General features: G+C 53.4%; 1 protein-coding gene across 1 annotated transcript; it reads left to right on the top strand.

Annotated features, from left to right (window-relative positions):
- The first annotated feature begins 17600 nt into the window (after positions 1-17600).
- On the top strand, positions 17601-23310 carry MAPK15 (mitogen-activated protein kinase 15). The gene is made up of 9 exons (XM_065751504.1): positions 17601-17669; positions 18661-18759; positions 18851-18880; positions 19803-19893; positions 20788-20918; positions 20997-21160; positions 21930-22069; positions 22351-22408; positions 23169-23310. Exons 1-9 carry the CDS (start codon positions 17601-17603, stop codon positions 23308-23310), a joined length of 924 nt encoding a protein of 307 aa, XP_065607576.1.
- The last annotated feature ends 4090 nt before the right edge of the window (positions 23311-27400 follow it).

Here is a 27400-nt window from a genome sequence, read left to right as displayed (position 1 = left end):
AAAATAAATGACAGCAAAACTTTTCTTTCTGGATTTGATTTAATTCTTTGCTCGGTTGTGTCCAAATGGTAGGTTTTAGTATCCCCTTTCACACAGGAAACATCAGCTGTAATTCTGAGGGCTCCTCTGAAGGTAATGCCTCATATGCTATGTTTGGAAATAAAGCTAATTAATCAAATAAAATGAGCAAGGGAGAGTGTCTGATAAAGCGAAGGCCTTACGCTAACGCTGAAGGAGAGACGGCAGCGAGCACCCACTGTTGGGTCGATGCCAGAGGAAAGTTCTCCTGTGTGAGGTGTGAGCAGGTGGAAGATCTGCTTAGCATGGTGACAGAGCTGAAAGAGGAGGTGGAGGGACTGAGGGCCATCGGGGACTGCGAGCGGGAGATTGACTGGTGGAGCATCTCCCTCGAGTGCCAGAGAGAAAGGCGCCGGGGAGATCCCCCTCAATTGGTGGTGGACTCTCTGACCTGTCCCCATGGGACGGGGGAGGGGGGTATCTGAGGGATGGGGAGGGCTGGCAGAGAGTCCCAGCTCGGTACCGTGGGCAATCTCCCTCTCTGCCTACCTCGTGTCCCCAGGTCCCCCTAAGCAATAGCTTTGCAGCACTGGACGTTGAAGGGGAGATAAAGGGGGAGGTGCGGGATGATTCCCCCAGGAGGTCACCAATGGCAAGGCAGTCGACTCCGCGCATTGAGACTGCTGCTGCCAAGAAAGAAAGGAAGGTGATGGTAGTGGGCGAAAGAAAAGAACTTTTAAACTGTGTAAAAAAAAAAAAAGAACTTTTAAAGATTTTTTATACTGTGTAAAAAAAAATAAAGAAAGAAACCCAACAGGGCAGGAACCTAAATTCTGAGACCCAATGTAAGTCAGATTTGGTGGTTCTCAGAGTGACACTGAGGGTTTTTGTGAGGAGGGGAAGGGTGGTCAGAGATGGGTTCTCTTATTGGCCCTTGTGTCTCACTGGTTTTCATCTTCCACATCCTGCAGCGCTTCTTTATTCTGTTCTTCACCATCACCCTGCATGTCTGAAGTCCATAGTGTCAGGTTATCACATAACAACTGCATGATAAGTGTAGAGTCCTTATAGCTTTCTTCACTCAGTGTATCCAGTTCTGCAATAGCATCATCGAAAGCTGCTTTTGCCAACCTGCAGGCACGATCAGGAGAATGAAGAATTTCATAGTACAATACAGAGTAGCATACTCCCTTCTCAAGGGAACTGAGGGCCATCATTGGCATGAATCATTGGCTGAGAGGCTGGTGTAGAGACAGACACTTGGGGTTTTTTGACCATGGGGCAGTTTACTCGGCTCCTGGCCTGTTATCTGTTGATAGAATGCCCCTGTCTCAAAGGGGGAAACGAATCCTAGCACAGGAGCTAGCTGGACTCATTGACAGAGCTTGAAACTAGCTGTGACGGGGGAAGGGGATAAAACAGGGCTCACCAGTAAAGAGTCCAGGGGGGCTGTGCTGGAGGAAGGGGTGAGGCAGATGTCTCAGCTGAAGTGCATCTACACCAACGCACGCAGCGTGGGCAATAAACAAGAAGAGCTCGAAGCCATTGTGAGGCAGGCTAACCATGACCTTGTCGCTATTACAGAAACACGGTGGGACCCCTCCCACGACTGGAGTACTGGGATTGATGGCTGCAAGCTCTTCAGAAGGGACAGACAGGGAAGAAAGGGTGGTGGCATAGCTCTCTATATCAAAGAGTGTTTTGATGTTGAAGAGCTTGAGGTTGGAAATGACAAAGTAGAGTGTCTATGGATAAGGATCAGGGGGATGGTCTGTAGGGGTGACATCGTGGTGAGGGTCTGTTTTAGACCGCCTAGTCAGGATGAAGAGATAGATGAGGTGTTCTACAAGCAACTAGTAGATGTTGCACTGTTGCGGTGACCCCAGGAGGATGAACCACAGCCGCGCCGGAACGATCTTCTGAAGATGCCGATGGAAGGACTCAGAGAGACATCAATGTGATTATGCAGCTGAGCCAACTTTATTGCGCAGGTTACATACTTTTATACCCCTTGAACATATGCTATTTTTAGAATAATTGTTAAGCAGTGGTTCTTGCTCTGTCCTTGCAAGATAAGTAGTGTCCAATTAGTTCTTCTTTTCCCACACATACCAGGGCCATCTGGTTCCACCGCAAACTTACTCCCTCATCGTTGCCTGGTCAACGGTGCACTACTTCTCAAAATTCAGTGATCTGAACATGCTGTTTTGTTCGCACTGCTACAAAGATAAGCACACACAACCTCCTTTCCCAAGCCAGTTCTCCACAATTCCCCCTTTTTCTTTTTGTGCTAACAAAACAGCAGAAAGTAGTTTGGACAGTAAGTGTTTTACAATGTCAAGTATAAATTTACTGCAAAATCACAAACCGCATTAGTAACATAACTACACCTTGTACACAGCATCCCAATCACCTGACCTTCAGCTCTCTTCGTTTTTGTGTAAAACTTTGTAACAGCATTGAAAGGTTCATTTAGGTTATCACAACTTAGTCAAGGTTTCAATAGTTAACACGCGGAATGTAAGAAAAGATACAAGGCAATCATATCATAATGATAAGAAATACGATTAAACTTATTAACAAAAGAACAAACATATATTCTACCTACGGCCTAAGTTCCTGCAACCTGAAAAAGAGTCCCTGAGGGTATCATTCTATGTGACTCAGTAATTGATTAGGAAGAATCTTTTAATTTTTATATACTTTGATATAGTGGTTTTCTAATGTTCCCTAAGATTCATATAGCATGTGCCCTTAAAATCTTCACCATCATACCTTTGGTTAATAATGGAAGATCAGTGGTGGCACAACTTTGTTAAGTTGCCTGTCAAACAGAATCAATATCAGTGGGTAAATCTGCTAGAGCATCACTGGTGGTATAATTTTCCTTTGCTAGCTAACATCCTAACTTGATGACTGTGATTAAAACTCGAGTGGTGCTGTTTCAGGAGATACTGGATCTGAGAAACAGGACATCTTAAGAACAGGAGCAAGCAGACTGCACATTCAGAGTAGCACAAGGGGTTAAAGTTTAAGTCAACATACACTCAGACACATGCAGACATTTATTTTCAGATGGGAGCAAGCACGAAGCAGAAACTCCTTAAAAAAGTGTATTTTTAGCTATTAACCCTTAAGAAATGACAAATCACCAGAAAGAATAGAGAAAAGGAACATACCAGTGGTGGATGCAAAAGGCAGTGCTAGCAAGGCGTCCCCTGCTTCAAGGTGCACTTTTCCTCTCTCACCCATCACAGATTTCCTCCAACTTTAATTCTTCTCAGAGTTTGCAAAGTTTTTTCCATTTGTACACTGCATATGCGTGGCCAGTGCATGATGCAGAATCCAAAAGGAACACCTGCTTGCAAAGCAGAATAAACTATCAAGATTAGCTCTATCTAAAAATATTTACAGTCATAAATATCAATTGTCCTGATGCTATCAGAATACTTTGTTCCTTCCCAAGATCATTCCTTTGCCTGGGATTCTTTTTCAGGTTTGCTTTAACAAACTAGAAAAGAGCTAATTGATAGGCTAACAACATAACTGTGTGTTCTAAATACATTAAAAGTGCTATTTCCATAGATTTCAATATTAGTAATATCAAATCCTATCTAATTCACACTCGATTCACTACTAAAATAGAAAAAGCACACAGCAACCTAGATAATGCCTAAATATTCTGATTCTTAAGGCTATATTGGTAACACAGAAAAATCACCCATTTTTGTCATACCATGATCAGTGTTATTAGTGAGATACCATTCAATGGCTAATCCAGCTGTTCTTCATCACATACTATGGCATACATAAGTTATCAAAAAGTACAACAATCTGCAAAAAAAAGAAAAAAACAATAAGAAAGAAGCACACAACCCCAGTCCTTAAGAGGGTTGGATGCTATTTTCTGCCTTGAGATAAGGCCAAATGGTATCAAGCCGGAATCCATGTAAGGTACTCATGTTTTCCCGTTGATCCATGCAATGTAGTTATTTCTGGTCATGCCAAGGGCGAACACAGCGAGCAGGAATCCAAATTGGTCCATTCTGATCTGTAGAGACACAAGAATAAACCCTACCGGAGAAGATTAGTGTGGCTGGTCCAGACCATTCTCCTGTTGTTGGATCCCTATACCAAGACCTCCATTATGATGACTGCATTGTGGACATGTTTGTACAAACAGTCTTGCATCAGCTTGACTGATATGAAACTGCCACTGCAATCCTTTGTGGTGAATGATATTCTCTCAGCTTATTAGATATAGGTAATCTGTCATTGCCTTTCTCTTTGTTTGTCAATGGCATCCTTCTTAGACATTGTAGACATTGCTGCCTAGTATCCCCCACATCCCCCTTTTCTTTTTGCCATTGACAAACAACTGCAAAGGCATGAGTACTTTGGACATAGATAACAACCGATAACCTAAGGTCTGGACAATACCGATAAGATATTCCTTCTTTGATTATTTTGCTGATTTCCTGCAATGTATCAGTAGCTTCCTTAGTCAAGGTAATTTTAGAATTGGCAGACCTTTTTCTCCTAAGTAATTGTACCAATGGTTCTAAGTGACGATTCGTAATTCCTACTGTAGGTCGTAACCACTGTATATGGCCCAGAACTGCTTGTAAATCAGTTACATTGTGCACATTCACATCCAGCTCTGCAACTTGCGGTCGAATCATTGCGTCAGACAAAGACCAACCAAGATACAAATAAGGACTTGACCGTTGAACCTTCTCAGGAGCTACCTTAAGGCCGAATTCCTTAAGATGTTCAGCAATGATTTTTTTCCCATTGTTTTGTAATGATTCCTGCTGGCAAAAAAGGATATCATCCATATAATGATAGATAATAGTATTGGGATTTTGCTGCCTGATTGGTACCAACGCCGTAGCTACAAAAAGTTGACACAGCGTTGGAGAATTTTTCATGCTTTGCGGTAAAACAACCCATTCGTATCTCTGTGCAGGTTGCATTTTGTTTATGGCAGGTACTGAGAAGGCAAAACGTTTACAATCTTGCTCTGCTATAGGAATCGTAAAAAAGCAATCCTTAAGGTCTATGGTCAGTATATGCCAGTTTCTGGGCAACATACATAGGGATGGCATACCAGGTTGTAAGGTTCCCATAGTCTCCATCTGATCATTAATTTTTCGGAGATCATGTAGTAAACACCATTTTCCAGTTTTTTTTTAAGGATTACAAAGACTGGAGTATTCCAGGGGCTTGTAGAGGGATGAATATGCCCTGCCATCATTTGTTCTTGAACCAATTGTTGTGTTATTTCAATGCGCTCTTTTGTCATAGGCCACTGTTCCACCCATACTGGCTCGTCAGTTTTCCAACTAAGAGGAATCGGTGGCGGCGCAACAGTGGCCACTATCCTAAATTTTGATTTGTTAGTTGCACACCCAATTGACTGAGTATGTCTCGTCCAACCAACATTTGTAATCCTCCAGGCAGAGGGGCTACATGCACCAAGCATGGCACTGGTCTCTCATGTACTATTTTTACTGTTACAGGATTAACAGCCTGTTTAGTTTCAGCTGCACCGCCCACCCCGCTAACTCCAGCTACTACCCTTGTCGGCCAATCCAAGGGCCACTTGTCTGTTGCCACAATCGAAATGTCAGCTCCAGAATCGAGCAATGCTGTTACCTGAATCTGTTTTAATTGATAGCATAACGTGACACTGATGGTAGGTCGCTCCCCTAGATCAGTGACTAAGCAGACTGTTGCCCCTGTGGAACCGAAAGCACCTGAACGCTCACAGTCCATTCCAGGATTCTGAGGAGTGGCCGGAATGAGGATAAGTTGCCCGATTCGAGTCCCTTTAGGGATAAAGATTGGAGGATTAACTGTAAAAACCATAGCGTAAATCACCCCTTTATAATCAGCATCAATTACCCCTGGTATTAGAACTACATGTGATACTCCGAGAGAGGACCGTCCCATTAGTATCGTATGTAGTTTACAAGTGGTAGATAGTGATCCCACTGCATCAAATAAAACTTTTTGCATCTGTGTATCTGTTATATGAACATCTACTGCTATTGCCACATCCACTCCAAGGCTTCCTCGGGTTTGTGGATGGTGGATATCGAGATATCCTGTTCCCTTGACCCTGATATTTGTGTCCCTGCGTGACAGGGTTTCGCGCTGCGCTTCCCGTTTCCCTGCTTCCTACAGGTTTTGGAATCGTGTGTAGGTTGGTTACATTTATCACACCACACCTGTTTTGTACACTGACGCCTCATATGTCCAAGCGATCCGCACTTATAGCATTTAATGTTTTCCCAAATTTGTGATTCTTTATTACCTTTGCCTATTGCTGCTTGCACAGCAGCGGCAATATGTAATGCTTGTTGTCTCTGTTCTGTTCTCGCTATACGTTGTAACATAACCTCTACCGACACACCTTGTGGAAGGGTCGCAAGAATTGACTTGGTAGCCGCATTAGCATTATCATGAACCATTACTCGAAATAATTGCTGTTTTGTCTCCTCTGGTAATTCACTATCACGAATCGCAATCCACATACGATCAACAAAACGTGTAAAAGGCTCGGTTACCCCTTGGCGCACAGAAGCGAAAGCTGGCTCTCTCTTTCCAGCTGGTATAGCAAAAATAGCTTCTAGGGCTAGTTGGGCAGATAACTGATGAAAATTCCTTGGGAATGTGAGCTGAACCTCCCCACTACTGTACTGCCCAGCACCTATCAGCATATCAGTGGTAAGACCATAAAGGGGATCGTTGGGCTGACGAGTTGTCGCCGTGACTTTACCTGCCCGATCTGCCCATTCCTGATTGAATAGAAGCAGTTCAGAAGGGGTTAGTAGCAAACGCGCAATATTTTTGACATCAAGTGGTAACAAAACATCTGCAGTAAAAATCCACTGAATAATTTGTTTAGACGCCTCAGATTTTAAACCGTATTCAGTAACAGTCTTTCTCGCCTGCTGCAATAGCTTCCAGTCGTGCGACTCCCATCGAGCCATACCAGCCTGATCATAGATGACTGGACACAGTACACGGGAGGCTGCTTGCCATTCCCCATCTAATATCGCGTCCCGTATAACTCCAGACCAACGAGAAACTGCTGGCCGGGGCCCTGCCGGTGGTATCGGCAACAGTGGAGTGGATGGAATGGCCATCTGAGACCCCGGCGCTGCAGGTGTTGCAATCTTAAGCTCCAGTTGCCGAAGTCGTTTTGTTAGGGATTTAATCTCCTTTTCTAACTGCGCCAGATCTGTATGAGTCTCTCCGTCAGGCTCAGTTTCCGAGGGTGGCATGACAGCGGCTTGCGGAGGGGGGGGGGTGCGGAGAGGGGCACCTTGCGGGGGGATGGTGGGGGGGAGCGACGAGCGGCAACGGCGCGGGGCGGAGGGGGGGGGAGGAGACGGCGAGCGGCTACGGCGCAGGGTGGAGGGGGGGGAAGGAGGCAGGGGTGCAGCAAAACGTGTCGAGTTCCCTGCTACCCGGGCAGGGATGAGGTTGGAATCCGAGATTGAGTCCCGGCAGGAGCTGCTTCCCGTGGTAAGGGGCGGCGGCAGGGGTGGAGGGGGGGGGCATGGGGAACAGTCGGAAGAATTTGCCCTTTCCCGCCGAGTGAGTTTGAGCGCTTCCGAATCAGGGCTATCCTGCTCCTTTACTTGTTCAGTACCAGTCATTTCAGCAGATTGAGCCCCCTCTCTGCCCTCTACAGAGGAAGATTCCAATGCCGCTTTTACTTGGGCTGCTGTTGAACAAATGGGGTGCCCTATGCCTGGTGATGGAAAGTCTAACAGGTTTATCGTAGTCGTTGGAGATGTAGTTGGAGTGGAGGGAGCAGACAGGGCTTGGACAGCCGCTGCTACAACCTGACACTCTGCCTGCATATGGTTCAAGCTATTGATAATGGCCCGCCAGGTTGGGCCTAGCGATACTAATTGTTTTCCCTCTTTTTTATCTTCTGTAACTGCGTTCCACATATAATTTCCAAACTCACGCCACTCAGAGACACTGAATATCAGTGCAACCTCTGATAAATGTCCATTTTTTCGGGCCCATTTTATCAGCTCCGAAATGCCTTTTGGAGATGCCTGCTTGCCTCCCTTAGAGAGAATACATAGAAGCAGTTTCTCCGCAGCTTCCCACTCCATGGTGGCACAGAGGGCAGGTCGCGACCCCGCTTCCAGCTACCGCAAAACTTACGTCGTTTAGAATGCTGCGGCGCCAACCGTCTGTGAAGCACCGGTCACCTTCCTCACGTCCCAAGCTCGGCAGTGGCTTCAGGGTCCCTGTTCGGGCACCAGATGTTGCGGTGACCCCAGGAGGATGAACCACGGCCGCGCCGGAACGATCTTCTGAAGATGTTGATGGAAGGACTCAGAGAGACATCAATGTGATTATGCAGCTGAGCAAACTTTATTGCGCAGGTTACATACTTTTATACCCCTTGAACATATGCTATTTTTAGAATAATTGTTAAGCAGTGGTTCTTGCTCTGTCCTTGCAAGATAAGTAGTATCCAATTAGTTCTTCTTTTCCCACACATACCAGGGCCATCTGGTTCCACCGCAAACTTACTCCCTCATCGTTGCCTGGTCAACGGTGCACTACTTCTCAAAATTCAGTGATCTGAACATGCTGTTTTGTTCGCACTGCTACAAAGATAAGCACACACAACCTCCTTTCCCAAGCCAGTTCTCCACATTGCACAATGGCCAGCACTCGTTCTCATGGGGGACTTCAACTTCCCTGATATATGCTGGAAATATAATACTGTGCAGAGGAAGCAGTCCGTGAGATTTCTCGAGTGTGTGGAGGATTGCTTCCTGACACAGCTGGTGCAAGAGCCTACCAGGGGAGATGCCTTGCTAGACCTGCTCTTCACTAACAGGGAAGGACCAGTAGGAGATGTGAAGGTTGGAGATTGTCTCGGCCAGAGTGACCATGAAATGGTGGAGTTTGCTATTCTGGGTGACGTCAAGAGGGTGACTAGCAAAACTGCTACCTTGGACTTCCGGAGGGCAGACTTTGACCTGTTCAGGACACTTGTTGCAAGGGTCCCCTGGGACTCGCTCCTGAGGGGTAAAGGGGTCCAGGAAGCCTGGATGCTCCTCAAGATGGAAATCAAGGCACAGGAGCTGGCTGTCCCTGAGTCCCGTAAGTTGAGCTGGAGGGGAAAAAGACCGGTGTGGATGAACTTTTGTTGAGACTCTGAGAGAAAAGAAGAGTGTATGTCCTCTGAAAGATAGGATAGGCTACTTGGGGAGACTACAGAGAACTGGCCAAGATTTGCAGCCAGGAAGTTAGAAATGTAAAAGCCCAGCTCGAACTTAGACTGGCTACTGCAGTAAAGGAGAGCAGACAATCCTTTTACAAATATATTAACAGCAAGAGAAGAACTAGGGAGAATTTCTCTCCTTTAATTGATGAGGCAGGGAATGTAATCACGGAGGATAAGGAAAAGGCTGAGGTTCTCAATGCCTTCTTCACATCTGTCTTTAATAGACAGAGCAGTTATCCTCAGGGTACTTTTTGCCCTGACCTGGAAGTCCGGGACGGAGCGCATAATACACCCCATGTGATCCAAGCAGAGACCGTCAGAGACATGCTCCTCCATCTGAACTGCCACAAGTCCATGGGGCCAGATGGGATCCACCCAGTGGTGCTGAGGGAGCTGGCAGAGGTGATTGCCAAGCCGCTTTCTACCATCTGTCAGCATTCCTGGTTATCTGGAGAGGTCCCACAAGATTGGAGGCTTGCCGATGTGACTCCCATCTACAAGAAAGGCCGTAAGGAAGACCCGGGGAACTACAGGCCTGTCAGCCTGACCTCGGTATCAGGGAAAGTTATGGAGCAGATGATCTTGAGGGAGATCACACGGCACGTGCATGGCAACCAGGAGATCAGGCCCAGCCAGCACGGGTTCACAAAGGGCAGGTCGTGCTTGTCCAACCTCATCTCCTTCTATGACTGGGTGACCTGGTAGATGAGGGAAAGGCTGTTGATGTAGTCTACCTGGACTTCAGCAAGGCCTTTGACACGGTCTCCCACAGTATTCTCCTGAGGAAACTGGCAGCCCGTGGTGTGGACAGGTTCACTCTTCTCTGGGTGAAGAACTGGCTGGAGGGTCGTTCCCAGCGGGTAGCGGTGAATGGAGTTAAGTCCAGAGCTGATTGCTGAGCTGCTCTGTCACCTCTGAGAGGTCCTGGAGTATGGGAGAGGTGCCCTAAAACCGGAGCACAATGGGATCCCGGGGTGCATGAAGGAGAGCGTGGCCAGCAGGTTGAAGGAGGGGACCTCCCCCTCTGCTCTGCCCTGGTGAGCCGCTCTCTGAGGTCTTGCCCAGCACACGTGTGGGACAATGGGGGGCAGCCACGTTCTGAGGGAGGGGAACAAAAGGGAGGAGGGGGAGAGAGCCCCATTTTCCTCCCTTCCCAGCTCCGTGGGGCCCCTAGAGCATGTCCAGGCACCCGCGTCTCATTCCAATTTGGATGCAGGAAGGGAACTGAGGTCTGCAATCTTTACAAAATGAATCCACCGCCGCCGTGCCCTTCACAAAACCTCTCCCCTTTGCTGCAGTACAGGGGAATGAGAAAAGTGAACCTTCGTCCTGGATTTCCACCATCCCTGGGGTCAGTCCCTGGGGGTACTTGGGACGCTCCGGGAGCCCCCAGGCCGGGTCACGTGACGATCACCCCGTCCTCTGCGGGTCGCTCCGAGCGACGTCACACCGCCGTGAGCCCCTTGCCCGGACTGCCCTCACTCGGCATGGCGGGACGGGCATCACCACCCCGACAGCGCACGAGCACGTCATTCGGACGGGAGCACCAATAGAGAGCAACCGTGGCTTCGTTCGTCCCGCCTCTCGGTCTTTGAGTGACAGCCACTGTAGCCAGTCGGCTCTGCAGGCACCAGAGGGCGGATACGCGCGGGCGGCCAATCACGGCGGCAAGGCTCTACCGGAAGAATGGTCATGGTGGGCGGGGTGTGCGCGTAACGGGCAGCAGGCGGAACCAATGAGAGGGCCGGAAGGAGTAGGGCGGGCCGAAAGAAAACACAACTGGATACAACTGTTCCTGAGTGCTGCAGTGCTCCAAATTGGCGGCTTTGCGGACGTAAAGCACCACGTGACATACAATCAGCGCTCGGACAGCTCCGCTGAGAACGGCGCACCGCTCCCAGGCTCTCGGGACGCAGTGCCCCTCAGCCTCCCCGCACAGCGCTGAGCCGAGCACAGCGCCGGGCGGACAGCAGCGCAACAACGGCGGCGCAAACACCCGCCCCGAGCCGCAAAGTGCGCGGCCCCCACCGTGCACTGTGCGGTTGAAGTCGGCCTCTGCGCACGCGCAGAAGTCGGGTCGCACCGTGCGCGCATGCGCGTTGGGATAGCCGCCTTTACGCATGCGTGGCTTTCAGTCCGCTGCTTGCGCGCATTCGCGGGTTCGGGCTGCTGGCGCATGCGCCTTGCGGCGCGTCCGTTTCCATAGCAACATATGGACGCTGCGCGGAGCAGCGCACCGCTGACCGTGAGCGCAATGAGCCATGAGGTGAGGGGTTATGGAGGGCAAAGGGAAAGCGCGGGGTGGGGTGGGGTGGGAGTAATGGGGTAAAGGGAAGGTGGCATGTGGGGTAATGGAGAGTGCGGGAAGGTGGGATGTGGGATCCGGGGAAAAGGGGAAGGTGGGAATGTGCAGTGAAGGTGGGGGGAGGGAAAGGGGCGAGAGAGGTGGGAAAACGTGGGGACGGGGAGTGATGCTCTGCCTTATTTACAGCACAGTTAATAAACCATCTCCTGCATGCTGAGATTTGTGGGAGAGTGCCAGAAGTGCTGTACCGAAGCATCTGCTCTTCCTCGATCTTTTTTCACCCATTTGCAAAAAAAAAAAAAACAACCCACAAACCATATGAATAAATAAACAAATAAGAAAATAAATAACAGAAAAGCTTTTCTTTGTAGATTTGATTTAATTCTTTGCTCGGTTGTGTCCAAATGGTTGGTTTACTATCATCTTTCACAGAAGAAACATCAGCTATAATTTTGAAGGCTGCTCTGAAAGTAATGCCTCCTACTCTGTGATGTCGGCCCACAGCTCCAAAAGCAGATGGTGGTGGTGTGGCAGTAAACAGTGAACCTTCCCAATCGTATTCCATTCCATTTTGTTGCTGATCTTTGTGAAATAGTGCTGTTGTGCTCCTTATGCACATGATAGTTTCTTTAGCAATAAATAGGAGTCGGGAAGGCAGAAAGAAAGAGGTCTGGGACGGACAGAGGGGAGATTTGGGGCGGAGGAGAGGGGAAAAGCGGGATGTGGCAGAAACGAGCTCAGGGAGTAGGGAATGGGGAGAGCCGGGATGCAAAGAGGGGAGGTTTGGGGTGGGAGAGGGGGGAACTGAGGGCGGGGTGGGGTAGAGAAGCGATGGGAGGCAGCAAAGAGGAAGAAGGAGGAATCTGGAGTGAGAGAGGATAGCACCGGGAATAGGGAACGGGGAGAGCCACAGCGGGAGAGCTGGGTCTCAGAAATTGGGAAGGAGCACTGAGGTGGCAGTGGTGAGAAATGAGATGAGAGGAGCTCCTTTTATTTTTTATTTCTATTTATTTTTTATATTTTTATTAGTTTGTTTTTTTTTAATTTGATTTTATTATAAGGAAAGTTGCAAGTGCCTTTCACACTTCCTGTGCTCTGTGACTCTTCTCACCCTGGAGGTGAGTTTCAGGCAGTCAGATCACCTCCTCCAGCGGTGCCTGCCGCTCAGGTTGTGCTCCTTCTACCCTTGGGCTGTCTTTGGTTCTCGTTCTGTTTGCGTCCTGCTGCTGCTCGCAGACCTTCCCGAGCACTTGCGTGAAGAAAGACAGCTCCACCGTGAAAACAGACAGCTCCACTTCACACGCAACCTGGCTTTGCACGCTCTCCCGGTGCTACTGCTGCCACTGCTGAGCATGGCTCGCAGCTGTAGCAGCTCCTCCTGGAGGGAGTGGATCTGCGAGTGGAATAGAGGGGCGATGAGAGACAGGCACACTTAGCACAGGAGCCTAGAGGGAAGGCTTGGGCCATGCTCACCTCCTGCCGGCCCTGCTCCATTTCTGAGCGGAGCTGCTGTTTATCTTGTCTGAGCAAAGCCAGCTCCATATTACAAACATCCAGCTCCTGTCTGCACGTAGCCAGAGTTTGCTCTCTCTCCTGCTGCAACTGCTCCCAGTGCTCAGCTTGGCTGCTCAGCTGTTGCACCCTCTCCTGCAGGGAGCGGATCTGCCAGTGGCACAGAGGGGTGATGAGAGACACGCACGCTTAGCACAGGAGCCTACTGGGAAGGGTTGGGTCATGCTCACCTCCTGCCGGCCCTGCTCCATTTCTGAGCGGAGCTGCTGTTTATCTTGTCTGATCAAACCCAGCTCCTTTTCTCCTGAAGTCAGACATAGTATTGTGTCCAATTGAGATATCACACAGTTCTCAGCATGGCTGCTCAGCTGTTGCACCCTCTCCTGGAGGGAGCAGATCTGCCAGTGGCACAGAGGGGTGATGAGAGACACGCATGCTTAGCACAGATACCTAGAGGGAAGGCTAGGGCCATGCTCACCTCCTGCTGGCTCTGCTCCTGGGCCCTCTGCAGCTCCTTCTGCTTTTCCTCATAGGCTTCACTCTTCTCCTCCTGCATGAAGAAGGTGGGGTCTGTGAGCAGGAGTGGTTGGGCAGGGCACATGTGGCTGCAGTCATTGAACTCGCACAGTGCAGCCTGTGCCCTCTGCACTGAGCAGCCATGTCTGTCTCGTGTCTGTGAGTGGTACCCGGTGTCATCCCGCCCTGCAGCCCCTGACAGAGCCTGGGGCTGGACAGACGTGCTGCTGGTCCAGGTTCTGGTCAGCAAGCAGCACCGGACTGCTGGGTGCAGAGCTCTCCCCGGGCGTGCGCTCAGACACATCCTGGGGGTCTCAGACACTCCTGCTGCCCAGCTCCACAGCGTGCTGGTGCCAGCTGCAGGGGCTGTGAACAACGGTGGCAGCTGCACTGCTGCAGCAGAGCTGGATGCCCTCCCCTCCCCTCCCCTACCCTCCACTCCCCTCCCCGTGGAGAGCTAATGGAGCTCTGGGAGTCTGCTTGCCTTGCAACACTTTACGGACAAGGCCTTTGTGGTTGCCTGCTCCACACCCTACCCTGCACTACGCTCCCTGCGCGATGCATCTCAGTCGCTCACCTGACCCCGTAGTCGGCATACTCTTCTGTAGAGGCGGATGCAACCAGGCCTAAGCAGGGAGGAAAGGACACAGCACATAAAGACCTCGAGGAGGATTCTGATTACCATCTCCAGATCCATCCTGACTGAGTCAGGGGCCTCTAGAGAAAACAGAAATATGCCCACGATGGTGAGCTCTAAGAGAGGCAGGTGGATCTTCGCCCTGTTCTCTTGCCAAGATTGTCAACACGCGAGTGGCTGTCACCCAGAGCAGAGCTCCAGCAGTGAGCACCCGATGGAGCGGCTGCCCCAAGCGTCTGTGCTGGGGGAAGCTGCCCTGTGCTTTATGATGTCACGCCCTGCCCTGTGATGTCACAATGCCTTTCCCCCACCCTGGCCGTGGGATTCCCAGTGTGCCCTGGTGGATGCCCTGCTGGACTTGTGAGATTCGGATCTCGTCGAGGCTCAGAGAAGTTCAGAGCTCGGAGAAGTCTCTAGGTGCCACTGTGATGCGGCACGAAGCCGACGTGGAGGCACACAGAAGGTTCTGGAACCCGCCTCGGACGCGAGTTTCACCAAAGACTGTTCCTAATAGGGGGAAACACTGGACGTTTCTCCAGCTTCAGCTCCGTGGAAGAGCTCTGCTCTTCATTCTGTATCTGTGTGTGACCTATGTGCTAGGGCTCGGGCTGCGTGGATGCCTCAGTTCCACAGAAAACCAGGTAGTAGCTGGGCGGGCTTTAAGGTTCCTTCCTTCAAGAGTCCACCAGCTCCCACACTCTCCCTCTTCGTGTTTGATTCATTGGCTTCGATTCCAATTAAATGGTGTTATCCCGTATTCTTTGGCATTCGGTGTCTTATTTCAGAAGTGAGTTCTCCTCCTCGGATCGTTCCGCTGCCGTTGCGATGCGGGATCCGGGGCAAAGGGGAAGGAGGGAACGTGCAGTGAAGGTGGGGGGTTAAGGGCAGAGGTGGGAAAATGCGGGAGTGATGCTCCGGCTTATTTCCAGCTGAGTTAAACTCTCCTGCATGCAGAGATCTGTGGGAGAGTGCCAGAAGTGCTGAACCAAAGCATCTTCACTTCCTCCATTTTGACTTGATCTGTTTCACTCCTTTGCGATAAAAAAAAGAAAACGAAGAAACCAACTCTAAATAAATAAATAAATAAGAAAATAAATGACAGCAAAACTTTTCTTTCTGGATTTGATTTAATTCTTTGCTCGGTTGTGTCCAAATGGTAGGTTTTAGTATCCCCTTTCACACAGGAAACATCAGCTGTAATTCTGAGGGCTGCTCTGAAGGTAATGCCTCCTATGCTATGTTTGGAAATAAAGCTAATTAATCAAATAAAATGAGCAAGGCAGAGTGTCTGATAAAGCGAAGGCCTTACGCTAACGCTGAAGGAGAGACGGCAGCGAGCACCCACTGCTGGGTCGATGCCAGAGGAAAGTTCTCCTGTGTGAGGTGTGAGCAGGTGGAAGATCTGCTTAGCATGGTGACAGAGCTGAAAGAGGAGGTGGAGGGACTGAGGGCCATCGGGGACTGCGAGCGGGAGATTGACTGGTGGAGCAGCTCCCTCGAGTGCCAGAGAAAAAGGCGCCGGGGAGATCCTCCACAATTGGTGGTGGACTCCCTGACCTGTCCCCATGGGACAGAGGGGGGGTATCTGAGGGATGGGGAGAGCTGGCAGAGAGTCCCAGCTCGGTACCGTGGGCAATCTCCCTCTCTGCCTACCTCGTGTCCCCAGGTCCCCCTAAGCAATAGCTTTGCAGCACTGGACGTTGAAGGGGAGATAAAGGGGGAGGTGCAGGAAGATTCCCCCAGGAGGTCACCAATGGCAAGGCAGTCGACTCCGCGCATTGAGACTGCTGCTGCCAAGAAAGAAAGGAAGGTGATGGTAGTGGGCGAAAGAAAAGAACTTTTAAACTGTGTAAAAAAAAAAGAACTTTTAAAGATTTTTTAAACTGTGTAAAAAAAAATAATATAAAGAAAGAAACCCAACAGGGCAGGAACCTAAATTCTGAGACCCAATGTAAGTCAGATTTGGTGGTTCTCAGAGTGACACTGAGGGTTTTTGTGAGGAGGGGAGGGGTGGTCAGAGATGGGTTCTCTTATTGGCCTTTGTGTCTCACTGGTTTTCATCTTCCACATCCTGCAGCGCTTCTTTATTCTGTTCTTCACCATCACCCTGCATGTCTGAAGTCCATAGTGTCAGGTTATCACATAACAACTGCATGATAAGTGTAGAGTCCTTATAGCTTTCTTCACTCGGCATATCCAGTTCTGCAATAGCATCATCGAAAGCTGCTTTTGCCAACCTGCAGGCACGATCAGGAGAATGAAGAATTTCATAGTACAATACAGAGTAGCATACTCCCTTCTCAAGGGAACTGAGGGCCATCATTGGCATGAATTATTGGCTGAGAGGCTGGTGTAGAGACAGACACTTGGGGTTTTTTGACCATGGGGCAGTTTACTCGGCTCCTGGCCTGTTATCTGTTGATAGAATGCCCCTGTCTCAAAGGGGGGCCGGGCATCACCGCCCGGACAGCGCACGAGCACGTCATTCGGACGGGAGCACCAATAGAGAGCAACCGTGGCTTCGTTCGTCCCGCCTCTAAGTCTTTGAGTGACAGCCACTGTAGCCAATCGGCTCTGCAGGCACCAGAGGGCGGATACGCGCAGGCGGCCAATCACGGCGGCAAGGCTCTACCGGAAGAATGGTCATGGTGGGCGGGGTGTGCGCGTAACGGGCAGCAGGCGGAACCAATGAGAGGGCCGGAAGGAGCAGGGCGGGCCGAAAGAAAACACAACTGGCTACAACTGTTCCTGAGTGCTGCAGTGCTCCAAATTGGCGGCTTTGCGGACGTAAAGCACCACGTGACATACAATCAGCGCTCGGACAGCTCCGCTGAGAACGGCGCACCGCTCCCAGGCTCTCGGGACGCAGTGCCCCTCAGCCTCCCCGCACAGCACCGAGCCGAGTACAGCGCCGGGCGGACAGCAGCGCAACAACGGCGGCGCAAACACCCGCCCCGAGCCACAAAGTGCGCGGTCCCCACCGTGCACTGTGCGGCTGAAGTTGGCCTCTGCGCACGCGCAGAAGTCGGGTCGCACCGTACGCGCATGCGCAGGTTTGGACAGCCGCCTTTACGCATGCGCGGCTTTCAGTTCTCTGCCTGTGCGCATGCGTGGATTCTGGCCCGCTGTGCATGCGCATGCGCAGCTTTTCGAGCCTTGCTTCTGTGTTTTTTTTTTCCGCATGCGCATGCGCGTTCTTTCCTCCAGCGTCTTTGCGCATGTGCCGTTGCGACTGCTGCCTGCGCGCATTCGCGGGTTCGGGCTGCTGGCGCATGCGCCTTGCGGCGCGTCTGATTCCATAGCAACATATGGACGCTGTGCGGAGCCGCTCACCGCTGACCATGAGCGCGCCGGAGGTGGACGCAGCCGTGGCCCAGAAGTACAAGATCAAGAGGCGGCTGGGCATGGGGGTGAGCGCCTGGGGAGCGGGGGGGACCTCGGAGTCCCTCTCGTCGCTGCCGCATATTGTCCGGGCTCGGGATTCGAACCCGTGTCCCTTCCAACGAATGGAACGGGGAGCAGAGCGCTGAGTGCAGCACACAGCTCCGCTGCCTTCCTGCGAGGAAAAGCCATTTCAGCCACGGGAGACTGGAGATATGCCCCAATTCCCCGCGGGGTTCCTTTCGCACGGACCCCATTGCAGCACCGCTCCCACTCGGTGCTCTCTGCGGTGATGTTTTCCTTCTAGGGATGCTCCCCATCCTGGGATGAGCAAAGTGCTGTTACTGGGCTCAATTTCCTCCTTCTAGGGATGCTCTCCATCCTGGGATGAACAAAATGTCCATTATTGGACTCCTTTCCTCCTTCTTTCTATGGATGCTCTCCATCCAGAGATGAGCAGCATTCATTATTGGGCTCATTTTCCTCCTTCTGTGGATGCTGTCCATCCTGAGATGAGCAGTGCTCATCGTTGGACTCCTCTTCTTCCTTCTTTGGATGCTGTCCATCCTGGGATGAACAAAATGTCCATTACTGGACTCCTTTTTCTCCTTCTATGGATGCTTTTCCTCTTGGGACAAACAAAATATTCATTTTCCATCTCATTTTTCCTCCTTCTATCGATGCTGTCCATCTCAGGATGAGCAGTGTTCATTACTGTACTCCTTCCTTCTTCGGATACTGTCCATCCTGAGATGAACAAAATGTCCATTAGTGGACTCATTTTCCTCCATCTTTTGTTGCTCTTCCTCTTGGGACAAATAAAACGTTCATTGTTGGACTCCTTTTCTTTTCATGGATGCTCTCCATCCTGGGATGAACAAGGTGTTCATTACTGGGCTCATTTTCTTCCTTCTATGGATGCTGTTCCTCTTGGGACAAACAAACTGTTCATTCTTGGACTCCTCTCCTCCTGCTTTGGATGCTGTTGGTCCCGGGATGCTCCTGTTCCCTCCCCTGCAGGCCTATGGCATTGTGTGGAAGGCGGTGCACCGCAGCACAGGAGAAGCAGTGGCAGTGAAGAAGATCTTTGATGCCTTCAGGACGAGGACGGACACTCAGGTGAGCGTGGGAGTGCCCTGTGACATGAGGGGAGGGCTCAGGTTTGCCTGTGGAAGGTGCTCTGTTCATGTGCTTCTGTGTTTGTGTGCAGAGGACACTCCGTGAGATCGCGTGCCTGCGGGTGAGGCCTTTCTCCCACCACTCTGACCTTCAGCTGTCTCTGATGTCTGTCTGTGTTCTCCACCCGGTCCCACTGCTGCCACAAGCTGCTAAACATCCAGAGCCCTCAACACTGCCAGGGACGGCAGCTCCACCACCTCCCTGGGCTCTATGGGGCCTCTGTGGGTCTCCATGGGGCCTCTATGTGACTCTATGGAGGCTTATGGGTCTCTATGGGGCCTCTGTGGGTCTCTATGGGCCCCTATGTGACTCTATGGGGCTCTATGGGGCCTCTTTGAGTCTCTATGGGCCCCTATGTGGCTCTATGGGGGTTTATGGGGCTCTATGGGGCCTCTGTGGGTCTCTATGGGGTCTCTACGGAGATTTATGGGGCTCTATGTAGTCTCTATGGGGTCACTAAGGGGCTCAGTGGGGTCACCGTCTCTTACAGTGCTTGGGGCTTTCTGGTCTCTATGGGTTGACCTGTCCTCCCATTGATCTCTAAGAGGCTCTGTGAGCTCTTCTGTGGATGTTATGGGGCCCAAAGGTTGACCTGCTCTCCTGTGGGTCTCTATGTGTCTATATGGGGTCACTATGGGGCTCAGTGGGGTCATTATGGGGCTCAATGAGGCTTGTTCCAGTCACTATGGGCCCCTATGGGTTGACCTGTCCGCCTTTTGCTCTCTGGGGCTCAATGAGCTCTTCTGTTGATGCTGTGGGGCCCAAAGGTTGACCTGCTCCCCTGTGGGTCTCTATGGGGCTCTGTGGGTCCCTGTGGGGTCGCTAAGTGTCTCAGTGTGGCTCTCCAGTCCTCTGTTTTAAACCTTCCACCGCTCCCTGGCCCAGCTGCCATCCAGCAGCGGTCCCCGCTCTCTTTGTGCAGTGCTGAACACGGAGCACCGCGTCCCCATCCCCATAGCTCACGGAGCTCTGTTCCCCCGCAGGAATTCGGGGAGCACCCGAACATCGTCCGCCTGCTGGATGTCATCTCCGCCCGGAACCACGTGGACATGTACCTTGTGTTCGAGGCCATGCGTGAGGCGCGGGGCGTGGGCTGGGGTGGGATCAGTAGGGTGGGGTCGGATATGGGATCAATGGGATAGGATCAATGGGATGGGATGGGATCGATGGGTTGGGATGGGATGGGATGGGATGGGATGGGGTGGGTTGGGATGGGGTGAGATGGGATGGGATGGGGTGGGATATGGGATGGGGTCGATGGGGTGGGATGGGACCAATGGGATGGGATGGGATGGGATGGGGTGGTGGGATGGGGTGGGATGGGATGAGATGGGGTCGATGGGGTGGGATGGGATGGGAACCATAGGATGGGATGGGGTGGGATGGGGTGGGGTGAGGTGGGATTGGATGGGATCAATGGGATGGGATGGGATGGGATGGGGTGGGTGGGATGGGGTGAGATGGGATGGGATGGGATGGGATGGGATGGGATGGGATGGGGTGGGATGGGATGGGGTGGGATGGGATGAGATGGGATCGATGGGGTGGGATGGGATGGGAACCATAGGATGGGATGGGGTGGGTGGGATGGGGTGAGATGGGATGGGATGGGATGGGATGGGGTGGGATGGGATGGGGTGGGATGGGATGAGATGGGATCGATGGGGTGGGATGGGATGGGGTGGGATGAGATGGGAACCATAGGATGGGATGGGGTGGGATGGGATGAGATGGGGTGGATGGGGTGGGATGGGATGGGATGGGATGGGATGGGATGGGGTGGGGTGGGGTGGGATGGGATGGGATGGGGTGGGGTGGGGTGGGGTGGGGTGGGGTGGGGCGCAGTGCTGTGTCCTTGTGTCTGTGAGTGGAGCGTTTTGAGGCCGCCTTCGTTGCAGCGCAGCGTTGCGGTGCCGCTCGGTGCGGGCGGTGCCTGCAGCGCTGCTCCTCTCCCTCCTCCCACGGCAGAGACGGACCTGCACGCCGTGCTGCAGAGGGGAGGAGTGCTGCAGGACATCCACTGCCGCTACATCGTGTTCCAGCTGCTACGAGCAGCCAGCTTCATCCACGCCGCAAACGTCGCTCACCGTGACATCAAGGTGCGCCCTGCTCCCGAAGCAGCTGAGCTCTGAGCCGTGCATCGCGCAGCTCTGAGCCGTGCATCGTGCTCCTCGCAGCCCTCCAACGTGCTGCTGGACAGCAGCTGCAGGGCCAAGCTGTGCGACTTCGGCCTGGCGCGCTCCCTGAGCCGCTCGGACACGGAGCGGCGCTGCTCTGCGCTGTCGCATTACGTGGCCACGCGATGGTACCGCGCCCCAGAGCTGCTGCTGTGTGCACGCAGGTACAGTGCGCCTCGCACCGCCGTCCCCGCACACGGCACACTGCACTCTGCACACTGCACACTGCACTCTGCACATGGCACACTGCACTCTGCACACTGCACACGGCACTCTGCACACGGAACATGGCACTCTACACTCTGCGCACTGCACACGGCACTCTGCACACGGCACACTGTGCACTGCACACAGCACGTCCCCACTGTTCATTCATCCCCCACTCATTCCCCCCATTCGTCCCCCACCCCTTCCCCACCGACCCCCATTTATCCCCCATTTCTCCCCTAACCCATCCCCAGTTCATCCTCCACGCGTCCCCAACATCCACCCCCTCTCCGCCCATCCCCCCTCCCCCACCCATCCCCTACCCCAACCCCACCCACCCCCCAGCCCTCCTCAACCCATCCCCCACCAACCCTCCGTTCATCCCCCACCCCTGCACCACCCATCCCCGTCCCCCCTCCCCTACCCATCTCACACTCCTCCCCCACCCATCTCCCCTCCCTGGCACCTACCCCCTCATCCCCTCCCCCACCCCTCCCCACCCCCCATTCAATCCCCACCCACCCCCCACCCAACTCCCACCCATCCTCTCCCCCTCCCCCATTAATCCCCCACCTCTCCCCCATTCATCCCACACCCATCTCCCACCCCCCCCACCCATCCCCCATTAACCCCCCATTCATCCCACACCCCTCCCTCTCCCCTCCCCCATTCACCCCCCCCAATTCCCCCCGCCCCCCTCTCCCATTAACGCCCCACCCCCCCCAGGTACACGGTGGCAGTGGATATGTGGGCCGTGGGCTGTGTGTTGGGGGAAGTGCTGCTCGGGGCACCGCTGTTCCCCGGATCGACGGCGCTGGATCAGATGCAGCGCATCCTCAGCGTCATCGCCCCAACCCCACACCTCGGTAGTGACCCCACAGAAAGCCCTTAGGGCACCCCATAGTGACCTCACAGAGAGCCCATAGACACCCCATAGAGTGCCCATAGACACCCCATAGTGATTCCATAGAAACCCCATAGAGACCCCATATGACCCTATAATGACCCATAGCGACCCCATAGTGATCCCACAGAGACCCTATAATAACCCCATAGAGACACCATATGACCCCATAATGACCCCATAGAGCCCCTATATTGACCCCATAGTGACCCCATAGCGACCCTAACCACTGTGTTCCCGCAGACATTGGGGCTGCGCAGTCGGAGCTCAGTGCTGCAGTGTTGGACTGCGTCCGGCCCCGGTAAGGACTGCGCTGTATGGGGTCACGGCCGGGCACATATGGGGTGCTGTGGGGTCTATGGGGACACTGTGGGGCTCTATGGGGCTCTATGGGGTTACTGTGGGTCTGTGGGAAGGTCCTGCCACCAGGTCCTTGCAGATCACAGAGCCGTGGTGCCATCTTGCCATCTGATCCTTGCAGATCCCACAGTCACAGACTGGCCATGATGGCAAGGTCCTTGCAGATCACAGACCCATGGGGTGGTCCTGCCGCCAGGACCTTGCAGATCACAGAGCTGTGGGATATTTGGGTTGGCAGGGTCCTTGCAGATCACAGAGCCATGGGGCCATCCTGCTCTCAGGTCCTTGCAGATCAAAAAGCCGCAGGACAGCTCTGCCATCAGGTGCTTGCAGATCAGAAAGCCACGGGCTGGTCCCGCCGCCAGGTCCTTGCAGATCAAAAAGCTGCGGGGCAGTCCTACTGTCAGGTCCTTGCGGATCACAGAGCTGCAGGGCAGTCCCGCCGCCAGGTCCTTGCGGATCACAGAGCTGCAGGGCAGTCCCGCCGCCAGGTCCTTGCAGATCACAGAGCCACGGGCTGGCCATGCTGGCAAGGTCCTTGCAGATCATAGAGCCGCGGGGCAGTCCCGCCGCCAGGTCCTTGCAGATCACAGAGCCGCGGGGCAGTCCCGCCGCCAGGTCCTTGCAGATCACAGAGCCGCGGGGCAGTCCCGCCGGCAGGTCCTTGCAGATGCGTGCAGGCGCTCCGCGGTGCTCTGCAGGCGCCGGGTGCCGTTGGAGGCGCTGTTCCCTCCGTGCGCGCCGCGCGGCGCTGTGGATCTCGTGCGGAAACTGTTGGTATTCGATCCCCGGCGGCGGCTGACGGCGGAAGAGGCGCTGCGCCACCCGTACGTGCGGAGGTGAGCGCAGCGCCCCCCGGCGCTCAGTCCTCCCGCCGGGTCACGTGGGGGGTGGTTGGGCGGGGTTAGGGGTTAGTTTGGGGGAGGGTAGTTAGGGGAGTTGTAGTTAGTTAGTTAGGGAGGTAGGGGTTAGTTTGGGTTAGTTAAGGGGTTGAGGGTTAGTTAGGAGGTTGGGTTAGGGTTAGTTGGAGGTCGTTAGGGGAGATGGGGGTTAGTTTGGGAGGTTAGGGGGTTAGCATTGGTTAGGTGGGGGTAGTTAGGGGAGGTGGGGTTAGTTGGGGTATGTGGGGTGTTAGGGGGGTTGGGGTGTTGTGGGGTTGGGGGGGTTATTGGGAGGGTGGGTTGGGGGAGGGGAGGGTTAGTTAGGGGAGTTACAGTTAGTTAGGGGAGGTGGGTTGGGGGGGGGTTGGGTGTTGGGGGGCTGCGGTGTCACTGGGGCCGCGCTGTGGGTCGGGTTTGGGGTCTGACGCTGCCCCCACGTGTGTAGGTTTCACCGCACAGTCCCGGATCCGTTGGTGTCCAACGGTGCCCCACTGTGTGCAGCGCAGTACCGGGATCGGCCCTATGGAGTATGGAGTCATATGGGGCACTGTGGGGACGGGGGGAGGGGGGAGAACAGGGTGGGGGGGGAATGGGAGGGGTTATGGGGTGAGGTAGTGATGCTATGGGGTGAATAGGATGAGATAAGGATGCAATTGGGGAATGGGATAAGGATGAGAAGGGAGTATGGGGTGGGACTGGGATGTAATGGGGGGCATGGGGTGAGATTGGGATGGGAGGGGGATGGGGTGGCATTGGGATGCTGTGGGGGTTGGGGTGAGACTGGGATGTAATGGGATGGGGTGATATAAGGATGCAGTGGGATCCAGTAGGGTGAGATAAGGATGCAGTGGGGGGGGAATGGGGTGAGATAAGGGTGGGAGGGGGGGATGGGACGGGATAAGGGGATCCTATAGGATGAGATAAGGATGGAATGGGGGAATGTGGTGAGATAAGGATGCAGTGGGGTGGGATGAGATGGGATCAATGGGATGGAAGGGGATGGGATGGGATGGGATGGGATGGGATGGGATGGGATGGGATGGGATAAAGCCACAGTGGGGCAGGATGGGACAGGACACGGCTGTGCTGTGCTGACCCCGATCCCATTGTGCAGACGCTGCTGGGACCACAGTGCCGCCGCCCGACCCCCACAGTCCCCGCTCCGCTCCTGCAGCCCCCAGCCCCACAGCTCCGACCCTCAGCCCCACAGCGGGGAACGGCGGCCAGTGTGACACACAGCTCTGTCCTATAGCCCTTATCCCATATATCCCATTTCATATCCCATATCCCAAATCCCATATCCCATCCCATATCCCATCCTATATCCCACCCCACCCCATCCAATCCCACCCCATATCCCATTCCATCCCATAGACCCATAGAGCCACACTGCACCCCATAGTCCACACTGTGCTGCAATGTGCCCCGTAGAGATGCACTGTGCCCCACAGAGATGAACTGTGCCCCATAGGGATGCACTGTGCCCCACAGCCAGGCACCATGCCCCATAGAGCCATCTCTGTGCCCCACAGCCATGCGTGCCCCTTAGAACCATCTCTGTGCCCCACAGAGATTCACTGTGTCCCATAGAACCACAGTGTGCCCCACAGGGGTCCCCTGTCATTGCGTGGGTCGGGTGTGGGTCGTTATGTGGCCCGATGGGGACGCGGTGCTTTGAGTGCCCGCACTGCAATGAGCACTGAAGGACACGCGTGTGCAGTTACAGAAGGACACGTGTGTGCAGTTACAGAAGGACATGCATGTGCAGTTACACGCAGGAGGAGCACGCGTGACCCAGGGGGACCTGGCCGGGCTGAGGACTGGGCCCAAGGGAACCGAATGAAGTTCCACAAGGCCGAGTGCAAGGTGCTGCACCTGGCTGGATGTCATCCCAGATATGGGCACGGAGCGGGAGAACAACTCCTTGAGAGCAGGGTTGCAGAGGAGGATGTGGGGATGCTGATGGATGAAGGCTGGGCGTGGGGCAGCAAAGCTGAGGTTCACAGATTCACAGAGCTGTAGGGGTTGGAAGGGAGCTCTAGAGACCATGGAGCCCACCCCTCTGCCGAGCAGCTCCCAGCCCAGGGTGCACAGCTCGGCGTCCAGGCACAGAAGGAGACCCCACCACCTCTGTGTGCAGCTCCAGTGCTCCGTCACTGCACTGGGAAGAAGTCCCCACGCACGTTGGTGCACAGCTTCCCACGCTTCAGTTTGTGGCCGTTTCCCCTCGTCCTATGGCCACACACTGCTGAGAAGAGTCCGGCCTCGTCCCTTTGCCTCCCGCTGCTCAGATATTGACAGCCGTGGATCAGATCCCCTCCGAGTCCTCTTTTCTCAAGGCTGAACAGCCCCAGCTCTCTCAGCCTCTCCTCATGCAGGAGCTGTTCCACGCCCTTTATCATCTTTGTATCCCTCTGCTGCACTCTTTCCAGCAGATCCCTGTCTGTTTTGTACCAGGAGCCCAGAACTGCACACAGTGCTCCAGGTGAGGCCTCACCAGGGCAGAGCAGAGGGGGAGGATCCCCTCCCTCGACCTGCTGGCCACGCTTCTTAGTGTCCCATGGCTACAATTCCTGCAGCACTGTGCACACAGAGCCCACGGAGCGGCCGAGGGGCTCAGCACCACCACACGTGGGTCGCTCCACTTCTGCTCAGCAACCAAAGCGAAACGCCAAAAGGTTCACACCATCCACCACCACACAAACATCCACTCCTGCACCGTCCCCCACGGAGCAGAACGATGCAGACAACACACACACAACATACAGACATCGTGTGTCTGTGGGTGCGAGGCTGTGGTGGACGCAGTGCGGCTCTGCTCCATCTGCATCACCACTGCACCTCATCCCCGCACCCTCCAGGGAAGTGGGGCTGATTCAGGACCACAGTGCTGGACGTGCACAGCCCTGGTGTGTGTGCACTGTGCCCTGTGGAAGCACAACCCTGCAGCACATGGAACATGAACAGCAGAACCACGACAGCTTCCTTGCAGCCTCCACCGCTTCTTCCCCGTTTGCTCCTCTCAGGTCTGCTTCTCGGTTCAATTTCCCATATCAGGAGGATGAGTTCCTGTGACTTGTGTTGTTTTTTTTAACCACCACCCACAGTTACAGGGAAATAGGGACATTTTCCTTCGTGCGTTATCTTCCTTCGCAACGCTGTTCATAAGCAGTAAAATACGCACTGCCACGAACACGCGATCCCTCAGAGCCCTCCCCCAGGACGGCTGTTATCCTGAACACTCAGGAAGCCTTCGAGATACCTTTGGGGACTGATGCAGCCCTCTGCCCTCATCTGTCAGCTGCGCAGCCGAATCTGTTTGCTGAGCTTGCAGCCAACACCACAACTAGTAACCCTAATACCCTAACTGTAACCCTAATACCCTAGCTGTAACCCTAACCCTAACCCTAACCCTAACCCTGTGACCAAAAAGTCAGAAGGATCGTGAGGCCCCACTTTCATGGTCTGGATTCGTAATGGAAGTCAAGATCAAGTGAGCTTTTGCCCTTCTGCTCCCTAACCCTAACTGTAACTCAAACCAAAACTCTAATGCTGACTGTAACCATAACCCTAACACCTAACTCTCTTACCCCACTGCTAACCCTAAACTAACCATAACCCTAACCAAAACTGTAACCCTGTGACCATAACCCTAACCATGACCCTAACACTTAACCGTAACCCTGACCCCAATGCCTCTGGGCCTCTGTATCTGCTGTCCTGTACAGAAGGGAATCCAAGAGCACGGACCCATGGGTGGGCGTGGGCTGTGCTGAGCGGTGTGTGCCGAAGCTCGAGGCCGAGCTCCTGGAAGGCAGCAGTGACATAAAGCGCTTCCGATCCCGAACCGAACCGGGAAGACACGCTGACAGCCCTTCCCCCCCACAGGGAGTTTCAGACCCGTTCTCCGCTAATGAATTGGGGCAACAGAAATCTCTGCTTCACTACGACTGCGTGAATTCTGGACTCGGCTGAGAAGCGGTTCCAAGAGCACCTCCTTCGTCAGTGCTTTCCCCTTCCACGGCCCCGCAGCTGCGATCTCAGCTCGGTCT

The sequence above is a fragment of the Cyrtonyx montezumae genome, unplaced genomic scaffold (assembly GCF_038088225.1).
Source record: "Cyrtonyx montezumae isolate F1298 unplaced genomic scaffold, pur_monq_1.0 scaffold_74, whole genome shotgun sequence".
In the NCBI taxonomy this organism is placed as follows: Eukaryota; Metazoa; Chordata; class Aves; order Galliformes; family Odontophoridae; genus Cyrtonyx; species Cyrtonyx montezumae.
Note: the sequence above shows the minus strand (reverse complement) of the source record. Positions and strands in the feature narration are given on the sequence as shown.